The sequence below is a fragment of the Enhydra lutris genome, unplaced genomic scaffold, assembly GCF_002288905.1.
Source record: "Enhydra lutris kenyoni isolate GAN:26980312 unplaced genomic scaffold, ASM228890v2 scaffoldscaffold13, whole genome shotgun sequence".
Lineage (NCBI taxonomy): Eukaryota > Metazoa > Chordata > Mammalia > Carnivora > Mustelidae > Enhydra > Enhydra lutris.
In genome coordinates, this window is record NW_019154097.1 from 34,797,724 (window position 1) to 34,810,032 (window position 12,309).

The 12,309-nt window shown below is 45.5% G+C and overlaps 1 protein-coding gene across 1 annotated transcript in view; it reads left to right on the forward strand.

Moving 5' to 3' along the window:
• Nucleotides 1-1,405: 1,405 nt before the first annotated feature.
• Nucleotides 1,406-12,309, forward strand: part of LOC111146116 (ABL proto-oncogene 1, non-receptor tyrosine kinase) — a 133,396-nt gene continuing 122,492 nt past the window's right edge. Inside the window, exon 1 of the mRNA XM_022501513.1 lies at nucleotides 1,406-2,760. Within this exon, the coding sequence (XP_022357221.1) occupies nucleotides 2,625-2,760 (136 nt within the window). The 5' untranslated portion in view covers nucleotides 1,406-2,624. The remainder of the gene's footprint in view (nucleotides 2,761-12,309) is intronic.

The following is a 12,309-nucleotide window of genomic DNA, read 5'->3' on the forward strand; positions in this document are numbered from 1 at the left end:
CAGTCTGGAAGCTGCTATCTACAAAATGACTACCATTTCCCCACCCAGCGCAAATATTCCTAAAATATGTAACAATATAGTAACTGGGTTACAACACCTATAATGTGGCTGTGGTTTTCCCGGAATAGCAACTTCTGAAAAATCAGTTGTCCAACGTGGCCAACAGTTGCACAGTGCAGTGGGAAAAGCATGGGCTTTGCAGCAAAATCGATCCGGGCTCAAACGGTGATTTGGTCACATGCTAACTAGGCAAGTGACCTTGAGTAAGTCCCGTCTCTGAACCTTTAGCTGTGTAATAGGGAATAAAGGGGCCTGGGTGCTTTTTGCAGATCACAAGTGTGTATTTGCCGTTGTCTGGATCATTGGTTAGGTCTGCTAACCCAGCAATCTGCATTTTCTCGCCTAACAGGGCGTTCTCACGCGAATACATGTATATCTGTGAAATGAGGTCGTTTCATCTTAAAGGCTCTTCCTAGGCAGACATCTATGACTGCGCCAGGCTTTGCCTGCGAGAGGTGCTTTACACACGCTGTTTCCTTAATGAGTGAGCCTCCGGATAACCCAGAGAAACAATGAATTCGATAGCAATATGTCGGATGCTTTCCAGTCATTTATTTTTCGCTAGTTCTAATATTTACGCTTCTTGAGGAAATATGAAAGGAAAAAGGTGAAAATTTGGGGAAGGAGGATAAGGCACCCGATACCTTGATTTCCAGGAACGAGCCAAATCTTCTTCCCTAAAGAGGCTTAAGGAAGTAATCCAACTCCGGTTCCGAGACAATCCGATCCGCAGTTTTCCCTTTGCTTTGGCTCCTCGCCGGTGTTGCTCCCCGCGCAGAAGAGACATTGGCCAGCCCTACGCGAGGCCGGCGAGAGTCCACCGGCTCCCTGGAGGGCGGGACCGAAGCTCAGGAGCCGGGAGCAGAGGGCAAGAAATCTCTAGCTCGCGCGTGCAGGGGAGGGAGCCGCGGGACTACAATTCCCGGCACACCCTGCGGCCTGCGCCGAATGCGGTTGGCTGGGAACTCTGGCCTCACTGCCCTCACTGGCCAATGGGACGCAGGAGAGAGACCTGACCCGGATTCTCAGAGGCCAATGGCCGTACAGGGGAGGCGGGGCTTCCTTACCACTCACCTTGCGCTCGGAAAAACCACGTTTAAAAGGTCGTGCGGGGCCAAGTTCTGGCGGGCAGGGGGACCAGAGGCAGAGGGCGCGGCGGCGTCACCGAGAGCTGTGCCGGGAGGGCCCGGGTCCCCGCGAGGTGCGCGCCGGACGTCGCCGGGGGCGGGGTCAGGGGCGGGGCCTGGCCTCGTTGTGGAGCGGCTCCTAATCCATCATGGCGGCCGCGGGGGTCGGTGGCCGTCCCTGAGCAGCGCTGGAACCGGAGCCGGTTCCTGGGTCCTGCGGCTGAGGAGCCCCTCCGTTTTCCACGGCCCCCACCTGCAGGGGGAGGCGGGGTCCCGCGGCGGAGTTCCGGGAATGTGACTGCCTGGCGGCGGCGGCTGTAGCAACGTCCGGAGCCGGGGGAGGGGGTGTCTCGGGCAGAGACCCCCGGGCTCGGGGCAGCTGAGGCGGCCGGGCCTCCTCCCCCCTCCGCCCGCCTCCCGCCTTCGGGGCCGCGAGGGTCCTTCGTCCTGTACAGCCCTGCCCCGACTCTGGGACACTAGGGGTGGTCTCTGTTTCCCCCAGACCTGGGACACCCGGTTTCCTCAGGCGTGGAAGGAGCGACGCCCCCGAGTAAGCCGCCCGTGCCCCGCCCTGGCAGCCTCCCCTTTACCCTCCAGCCGCCCTTTGCTCCGTCTCGCGGCCCCTAGTTTGGCCACGGAGCCCCCCTCCCCCATTCATATCCCTTCCCTGCTGTCAGGTGGCCTCCCCTTGCCCCCAGGTTGCTCCCGGGAGCCTCCAATGCCCTGACTTCTTCCAATGTCACCTACGGTCCCCTTAGTCTCAGCCCAAACAAAAACTTTAATGCAGAGGAAAAGTCTGGACTGGTTTCACAGGCCTTTTAAAAAGCGGACTTAAAAGTTGCTGGCAATGCATTCCTTCTCGTCAGAGTCGAGGGCAAGCTCTCGCTGAGGTCTGGGTGACCCGTGTCCTTTTCCGGAGCGCACGGCAGAGAAGCAAGAGCGGCAGCTAGCTGGGCAGGAAATTTGTCGGAAGATGAAGAAACTAAGATAGTGGGTGGGTGACTTCCACAGGAAAAGTTCTGGAGAAGCATCCAGAGGCGATCAACATTTCCTTCATGTTGCGGGAATCAAAATGACTTTAGTGTGACTTGACCCCTTTGCAGCATCCCTGTGAATGTTCTTCTTCTTGAAAAGACGGAAGCTTACTCAGCCAGTAAAAGACACTTAAACTCAAGCAACTTTTGGGTAGCACTGCAATGACATTACTTCGAACGGATAAACTGCAGAAGTAATCGGAACTCCTGTTTACATATGTCAGCCTAAAAAAACTCTGCTTCCTTTCGTTAGGGAAGATGTCTTTTTGTGATTGACCTCAGTTACCGACTGGTGGAGATTCTGTGAATGTGAAATCCTAGACATACTGTTTCCTCCTAAGCCCGCTGACCATTCTGGAAGATCTCGAACCCTCTTCTGGAAAGGGGTGCCTATCATTACTTTATGGGGCAACAGCCTGGAAAAGTTGTTGGGGACCAGAGAAGGCCAAGTTTGCCTGCCCTGCACTTTATCAAAGGAGCAGGGAAGAAGGAGTCATCGAGGCATGGGGGCCCGCACTGCAATGTTTTTGTGGAACATGGTGAGTGCTTTTCAAGCTTTCTGGTCGTTGTTTCCTCATGTATTCCGCTTAGGAACGCAGAAGGGACTTGTGAGCAGCAGCGCTTGTGTCCGACTGTACTTAAAACTTGTGTTACTGTACTTTTCTCTTGGTTTGTGGTGGAACTTTCCTTGTATAAGAAGTTACCTACGATCTCTGGATGGCTTTATTCAAAATCTCTTCGGGTTGCTTATTTCTTGCCTAATTCCCCTTCTAGCTCACTGTTGACCTTCGATAAGCCATTTTACTCTTCCAGTTTCCTTAGGAGATTGGACTTACGTGTTTTCTCAGGATCAGAGTCCACGATCCTGCTCGGAACCCAAGGCTTGGGCTCTACCCACGGTGCGGGGATCCTTGAATGCTTTATCCACAGAGAGCTTTCATCATATCCTCAGAGTGGCTTGTGTTCCCCAAAAGGTTAAGAACCACAGATCCCAGCTGACACTAATATCCTTGACCTTTCCAGTCGCAAGCAGGACTTGAAAATACCCACTTCGGAGCTACGTGGGGAAAACTGAGTGGGGAAGCAGGGGCCCTTGTGAATTGAGGATTCCCACGTTCTGGTTATTGTACCTGATGCTGGAGTAATCCTTTCCCCAGGGATGGGTGGAGCTTTTATCCTCCTCTCTCCCTGTTTTGGATGACATTTGAGGCAAGAAAGGTTGTCTTCGACATTTTTGTGAACACAGGTGGCATTTGATTGCAGACTGTGTGTGATGCCATACGCTTCCCGTAATTCTGTGTGTACGTTTAAAGCCGAGGGCCAGCTGAGACTGATGTTCCGATCGGGGGCCAGCTGTGAGCCAGTTAATTAGGGGCCTGTTTGTACTGTGGTAGCTTGACATTTTTCAAACTGTGCACTTCGTATTGAAATATCGATCCCACCCGCTCTATAAGCAAACGTGAGATGAGTGCAGGTGGCACATACTTTGGAATTCCATCATGAAGAATGCCTTTTGACAGTGGGTGACCACGATAAACAAAGGTCTCTGTTGCATGAACTCGCACTTACTTGACTGTGAAGGTTTACTTTCTTACAGAAAAATACCTCATCTAAATGATTTGATTATTCGAATTATATTTTTCCTTGAAATATTAGTTACATTTTAGCCAGGCAAATATGGGAATTTGTTACATTATGGTGTAATTTCCCAATTCAGGATTTATAAAGTGAATTATTTATGTTTTTAACTAGTGATGATCGTGCAGCCTTAGATAATGAAAATTGCTACAGACTCTTTGGAGAGCTTTGGCCAAACTTACCAGAATTTAAAATGCATATACCAATAACCCAGTAATCTCACTTCCAGGAAGCTCTTCTAGTACAGAGCGGTATAGTCCCTTAGGTGTCCCTGAGGCCCTTTCAGAGAGGGTTGAGAGGTTAAAACCGTTTGCATATTAATGTAGTACTTTGATGTTATTTGCACTCTTTGCCCGAATGGTGCGGAAGTCATGCAGGGTCCGTAGCATGCATCAAGGCGGTAACACTACACCTCACTGTACTAGTAGCCATTGTGTTCTTTGTACTCATTTTGAATAAATTGTGCCACGTACCCTTAAATAAATACATAAAATAAAAATTTCATTTTTCATATACGAATGTCCTTGGTGAAGCAGTAGGAAAGATTAATTTTATGAACCGTTGACCCCTGTATACGTGGGTTTTTTTTTTTTTTTTTTAGTGCTCTGAAGGTTGACTTCAGAAGTACATGTAAAGCACTTTGCTGTGCTCTAGAGGCTAGTGGTTATCTCCAAGAAAAGCAGATGGGCAGTTGTTGGAGTTGCAAGCTGTACTAGCTACTTTTTTCATGGAACTACCATTTTTACTTGAACTAACACCGACAAAACAATGGTTATTCAGGCTAAAAAGAGTATAAAAGAGTCTTTCAAGGAAAACAACTGGTAGTATATGTGGCCAGTGATAAAATTTTAGCTTTCCAATGAAGACTAGGATTTTGGAAAACTTGTATCTGCTATTGTGATGTAGAGATTGGTGGTGATACTTTACAAATGTGATGTTTTGATAAAACGAAATATTGATATAATGAAATATCTGTTCAGAAAATCTACATAATTCAGTGAGCCAGTATTTTCTAAGTGATCAGTATGTGATATTATAAAATCACACACAGGTAAAAGATCCATCCAAGGTGCAAGATGGACCAGTGGATTTTAATATAACGATTAACAAAGTTATTGTTATTAACAATAACAAAGTTCCCTCAGACAGTTTTAGATTCTACATCACAACTAACCTTTAAGAAACTACCATTTAAGGTGTTTTGGTGTAGCTTCAAAGAAGAAAATCTACAGTTCTACAGTTCTCTAAAAAGGTTACTTTTTTGGTGGAAAAGAATTCTTTTCTAATAATAAAAAATGTTTTTAAAATAAATAATTAAAAATTTTTCAATTTAAATTTCTAATATGGTTAACGTTGGTGAGACCGCCTGTAGAAATAAGAGCTCATTGGGGGTCCTCAGTAATTCTCAAGAGTGTGAAGAGGTCCTAAGATAAAACAGTTTGAGAACTGCCACGATAGGGGGTCTGTCAGAAAGGCACACAAGCTGTTATCGCCGGTGTACCCGGTGTACCCCACAGCACTAATCCTGAACGGCATCCAGTAGTGGGCAAGTGGAAAAAAGCAATTCAGAGATGAGTCCGCATGGTGCGGGAATTGGGATTTCGGTGGAGTGGGAGAAAACTTGTACTTTTTACTTTGCATTTGTGATTTCTTTCTCTGACAAATTTGTGTTGTTTTATGATCCAGAAAATACAGAGATATAAAAACCCAATTGATGGCCTCCCAACCGAGTAGTCACTTTCTTGCTGCAGCTGTTTATGAGAGTTTGCCTGAGTCACGTTTTGTTGAAGACAAAGTCCGTTCCTCGGACTCCGACGTTCCTTTTCTAGGGGAACACAGTCTTACTTTGTGTTACAAATTGTTGATCTTTATAGGGTGATCTTTCTAAGAGTTGGCTAATGTCCATATAGGTTGGATTAAAAATTTTGCAGTTATGGGGCGCCTGGGTGGCTCAGTGGGTTAAGCCGCTGCCTTCGGCTCAGGTCGTGATCTCAGGGTCCTGGGATCGAGCCCCGCATCGGGCTCTCTGCTCAGCGGGGAGCCTGCTTCCTCCTCTCTCTCTGCCTGCCTCTCTGCCTGCTTGTGATCTCTGTCTGTCAAATAAATAAATAAAATCTTTAAAAAAAAAAAAAAAATTTTGCAGTTATAACCCATGTGAGTGTTGGCTTAGACGCGAATCTGGAAGCCCAGAATTCTAGGGGATGAGGGCGTCAGTGGTAAATCTGGAAGCACAGGGCAGGTGGCAGTTTTTTTCCAGGATCGTTCAGGGTCAGAAGGGCTAGTCGTGTGTACAGGGAGAAAATAAAGGAAACCATGGTATTATTTCATGCTTGATATAGTGCTTCCAAATTTCAGTGGCTTGACTAAAGAAAATTCACTTTCAGGAAAGTTGGTAAAAGAGGAATAAAAGCATTCGCTAGTAAGCCTCTTTCCCCTAGGGATTCTTTCTTTAACAAATGTTTATTGAGCTCGGACTATGTACCAGGTAATGTTTTAGTCATTGGTGATGCATTAGCAAACAAAAAACATCCCTACCCTCTTGGAATTTACATTCTAGAGGGAGGAGACAGACCATTAATAAGCTAGGTAGGTGAAATGTAAAGTATGTTAGATGGTAGCAGGGACAGGGGAGAAAAATAACACAGGAAAAGGGCTAAGGAATGTTGGGAGGTGTGATTTTAGTTAGGGAGCCCCCCCCCCCCGCCCCGCAAGAAAGTGGCCTTGGGAGGAAGGTGAGGGAACGAGCCTTGGAAATAATGGGGTAAAACCATTTCGGGAGAGGGAATCTGGGTGCAGAAGCCCCCAGGCAGAGCTTGTATAGCGTGTTCTAGGAGAAGCCCAGAGTGACTAGAGGTAAAATGGAGGTGGGGAGAGAATGACTGGAGAAGAATGTTGCCTTGTTGACCATTTGAAGATTTTGACTTTGACTCATGTGGTTTGGGAAGGAGTACCAAGCCCTGACTTATATTTTATTAAAATGTTTCTGGCTGCTGTATTCTGAAGGAGAGCAAAGAGGACACAGGGGTTCCACGGAGGGGTGGGCTGCTCTCACCTGGATGAGAATGGTCATGGCTTGGACTGGGATGGCGGTGGTGGTGAAGGCTTCAGATTCTGTGAATTCCAGCAGGCACAGCTGGCGGATTTGCTGTTGGATGAGACATGAGGTGGGGCGAGCAGTATGGGAAAGAAGTCAAGGGTGACTCCAAGGTTTTTGGCAAAATGGAGTCTTTTACTGAAATGTAGACGAGAAAAGTGGTTTTGGGGAGGTGGGCTGTGGGGGATGAGAATCAGGAGCTGCTTTTGGGGCATGCTACATTCGATGCCTGGTAGTAGGCATGTAGGCAGATGGGTCGCACGTGCGTTCGAGTCTACCAGCGTGAGTTCAGGGAAGCTGTCCAGGCTGGAGAGGGAACTTGGGAGTCATCAGGTTATAGGTGGTATTTAAAGCTGTGAAAAGGGTGACAAGCCCAAGGGAGAAATCTCCAAGTAAGAACCTTTCAAATATGTAAGGTGCCATTCAGTGGTTTATGAAATGAAGACCTTACATTTTTATGTAGGATTAATTTGAGTCCTTTCGGGGGGTGGCGACATTCACATTTTGCCCGAGAATGATTTAAACTCCTTTTTAAGTTTTGAATCCTGTTTTCTATGAGGACTTTTTTTCCCTAAATCTAAAAGTTGCAGATTTAACAAAAAAAATGCACACAACTTTTCCTATTCTTCTTGGTAGTGACTGTTTTAAATATAAAATAACTGTTTCAATTTAAAAAGTTTTGTAGGCACACCTGGCTGGCTCAGTTGGTAGTGTGTGCGACTCTTGGTCTTGGGGTTGTGAGTTCGAGCCCCACGTTGGGGGTAGAGTTTACTTAAAAAAATAACATTAAATAAAATTTAAAAATAAAAAGTTTTTTAATGCGTTTCTAGGTAATGCTTTAAAAAAATTGAAGATTTTTAAAAATAAAGTATTTCTGGATTTTCTAATTTTAAGCTAGTACATATATGCCCTTCAGGGTTTTACTTTATTTGGTTATGTCATGTTGTTTTATTTATGAGCTTACCTGAAAACTGATTTTAAGAAATTGTTTACTCTCATTTTAAAACTATGTTATAAATCTCAAAAAACAAACGAACAAACACTTTATTGAAGGTAGGGGCACCTGGGTGGTACAGTTGGTTAAGTCTCTGAGTCTTGGTTTCAGCTCAGGTTGTGATCTCAGGGTTGTGAGATCCAGCCCCTTGTGAGGCCCTGCGCCCAACCTGGAGTCTGCTTGGGGTTCTCTCTGGCTCTCTCCCTCTGCCCCTCCTGCTCATGTGTGCACTTTCTCTCTCAAATACATAATAAAATAAATCCTCTAAATAAAGCTTTATTGAAGGTAATAGAATAGGAATTTGACAGATCAGCACTAACTCCCATCACTGTTAATTTATACTAAATATCCATATACATCAGAAGGCAGGAGACAGTGCAGCTGTGGAGTCTCACAGGTACTGAAGTTAATCAGATTTTTAAGAAGAGGTTGTTTGGAAAGATTATATTTATGTACTTATTGTTAGGTATTGAGTTCTGAACTGTGAAAATGCAGAATTGTATATATGTACATTTTTTTAAGACACCCTGTTATTTCCCGTAGGTGAATACATTTTATATGGCCTTCTTTTCATGAAACTTTATTACCCATTTTAAGAAATATGCTAATAGGGGCATCTGGGTGGCACAGTGGGTTAAGCCTCTGCCTTCGGCTCAGGTCATGATCTCAGGGTCCTGGAATCCAGCCCTGCATTGGGCTTTCTGCTCAGCAGGGAGCCTGCTTCCCCCCTCTTTCTCTGCCTGCCTCTCTGCCTACTTGTGATCTCTCTCTCTCTCTGTCAAATAAATACAATCTTTTAAAAAATACACTTATGAATATCAAAGAAAACAGGAATTTCAGTTGTGGGATAAAGGAGGATGATCAAAAATGATTTAATCCAAATAATTTTTACCTTAATGAAGCATTCTGTCAAAGAAAATAATAAAGATTGGAGAAAACATGAGATCATTTTCCATTGGCTAAGGATTTCACTTATGCTTTACTTCTCCATGTGATAGACAGTGGTGTGTTGTGACACATGTCGCAAATAACGCATTTTTTTGCATGGGGGAATAGAGAGGAGTTAACATGCTTGAGCTGAGAATTATACCCATAGGAGTATATCAAGCACATTATCTTAGTCTAGGGGGAAAAGGTTAAATTTGCTACTTAGAAGATAAGCTTCAGTAAAAGAAAGCACTCCCTGAAGGCTTCCTTTTATGCATATTCCGTCATTCCCCCGCTTCCTTGTCTTTTCGGTGATTGTGCCCTGACGGTACTCTTCTATGTGTTCACAACCTGCCTGCCTTTCAGAACTCTGCCTGGGTCCCACCTCTCACTTGAACATAAATTCTGATGTGCTTTTTAATATTATTACTATTTTTTAAAAAGATTTTATTTATTTATTTGAAAGAGAGAGAGATCACAAGTAGGCAGAGAGGCGGGCAGGGGGTGGGTGGGAAGCAGGCTCCGTGCTGAGCAGAGAGCCGGATGCAGTGCTTGATCCCAGGACCCTGAGATCATGACCTGAGCTGAAGGCAGAGGCTTAACCCACTGAGCCACCCAGGCGCCCCTATTACTATTGTTTTTTATCCATTCCTGACATGGAGCTTGAATTTATGACCCTAAGATCAAGAATCACATGTTCTACTAATTGAGCCATCTAGGCGTTCCTGATGTGCTCTATCTAAATTTGGGGAGTCTAAATAAATATCTTCCCGATTTCTAACTTAATGCCACTGTGGTCAGAGAAGGTCTTCTGTAAATCTTAGTCTTTTGACATTTACTGAGACTAATTTTCTGGCCCCACATATGACCCGTCTTACTGAATGTTCCATTTGTACTTGAAAAGAATATATATTCTGCAGTTGTAATTTTCTGTGAATGTGAATTAGACCAAGTTGGTTGACAGTGTTGAAAATCTTCCACATCCTTACTTATTTTTTGTCGGCCGATTTTTTTTTTTTAAAGATTTTATTTACTTATTTGACAGAGAGAGATCACAAGTAGGCAGAGAGACAGGCAGAGAGAGGGGGAAGCAGGGTCCTTGTTGAGCAGAGAGCCTGATGTGGGGCTCGATCCCAGGACCCTGAGATCATGACCTGAGCCGAAGGCAGAGGTTTAAGCCGGTGAGCCACCCAGGCGCCCCTTATCTGCCGATTTTATCTGTACCTTTCCTGAGTGTCTTTGGGGTCTCTGTTTTTTTTTTTTTTTTAAAGATTTTATTTATTTATTTGACAGAGAGAGATCACAAGTAAGCAGAGAGGCAGGCAGAGAGAGAGAGAGAGAGGAGGAAGCAGGCTCCCCACTGAGCAGAGAACCTGATGTGGGGCTCGATCCCAGGACCCTGAGATCATGACCTGAGCCGAAGGCAGAGGCTTTAACCCACTGAGCCACCCAGGCGCCCCTGGGGTCTCTTTTTCACTGAGAGGCGGGTGTTAAAAATCAGCAGCTATGATGATGGGTCCCCCCCTTTAATTCTGTCAGTTTTTTTAAGCCTTAAAAGCAATTATTAGGAATTAAGAAAGACTGGGAGGAAGGCCTAAGCATTTAACTCAAGAAGCTAGAAAGACAAAGTAGTCCACAGTACACAGATGTAAGAGAGTCGTAACGGTGATAAAAGAAATTAAGAAATGAAAATATCAATAAAACCAAAAAGTCACGCAGGAAAGCATCTGTAAAATAGGCAGCCTTCCAGCAGAACTGATGAAGGAAAGGATGAGGCAGGAGTGAGTAGGTACTTAGGACGGACGGGAACGTAACTGCAAACATGTGGTCAGTTTGTGTCTTGTATTTGGAAGCGCTTTTGGGTCAGCAACACTGTGGTTTTTTTCTTTCTGTTGTTTAGTTTGGGTACTTTCTGTTGATCTCTCTTCAAGATTGCTAACCCCTCTGCGGTTGTCAGTCTCTACGATTCTCATTGTAGGTGTGCTATTTTCAGTTTTAGAATTTCCATGTGGTTCTTTTTGATAGTTCGCATTTTCTACTGAGATTCGCCATCTTCTCACTTATCAGGCCCATCTTTGCCTCCAGTTTCTTTTCTTTTCCTTTTTTTTGAAGAGTACTTACTTGAGAGAGAGAGAGACAGAGATAGCGAGAGGAGCGTAAGCAGGGAGGAGAGGGAGAAGTAGGCTCCCCACTGAGCGGGGAGCCTGCCATGGGGCTCGATCCCAGAACCCCAGGATCATACCTGAGCTGAAGGTGACGCTTAACTAACCAAGCCACCCAGGCACCCCTGTTTCCAAATTCTTAAAAGTATTTATAATGAAGAACTTGACTGCTAATTTGAATACCTAGGTGATTTTGGGGTCAGTTTTTATGGATTGCTTTTTCCTCTACATTGCAAATCAACATTTTCATGTTTCTTTGTATGTTGACTAATTTTTTATTGTGTGTCAGATATGTGGATGTCACACCGTAGGGATTCTGGATCTTGTCTTACTTTAGGGAAACTTTCATTTCTTATTTTCTTTCTTTCTTTTTTTTTTTTTTAAGATTTTATTTATTTATTTACAGACAGAGATCACAAGTAGGCAGAGAGGCAGGCAGAGAGAGAGGAGGAAGCAGGCTCCCTGGTAAGCAGAGAGCCCGATTCGGGGCTTGATCCCAGGACCCTGAGATCATGACCTGAGCTGAAGGCAGAGGCTTTAACCCACTGAGCCACCCAGGCGCCCCATCTTTTTCTTTTCTTTCTTTCTTTCTTTTCTTCCTGTCTTTCTTTCTTTCTTGTCTTCCTGTCTTTCTTCCTGTCTTTTTGTCTATCTTTCTTTCGAGAGGCTTTCGTTTCTTTCTAACAGGCAGTTCCTGGCCTGTTCTTTTGACCTTGTCAGGCTTGGTTTTATGCTTTGTTCAAGTGAGTCTCTTTCAGATTTACACTTAGTCCGAATGTCTGGCCCTTACTCTAGAGGGCGCTCTTCAGACTTAATGCTTGGCCTTTCTGGCCTGTCCGCTAAAGAGCAGAGGCAGCAGGTCTTCTCCATGGGGGATTGGTGGGTGTTTGAGTGTCAGGCACCCTGAGAGATTAACCCTATGGTCACTGCTGTTTGTTGGGCCTTCCAGAATCTCACCTTGCACGTGTCTGCCCAGAGTACCACAGAGTACCTCCCTTCTCTTCTGCCCCCCATGTAACGCCTCCTCTCAGATATTCTGCCCCCCCCCCCCCCAGCATTCCAGCTGCCTCCACAGCCTGCAGCCTTGGATCCCCGGCGCAGTCGGCTTCCTCAGCTCCAGGAGAGTGCTCCAGCTTTGGTTTGGGCTCCAGCTCCCCACACCTAAGCGAGAAGGTGCCCGAGGCAGGAAGTCCAGGCAGGAAGTCGGAGGTGCAGGCAGCTCGCCCTGTGTGTTCTCTTCTCAGGGTTTACAGTCCTGCTGAACCTGTTGTTG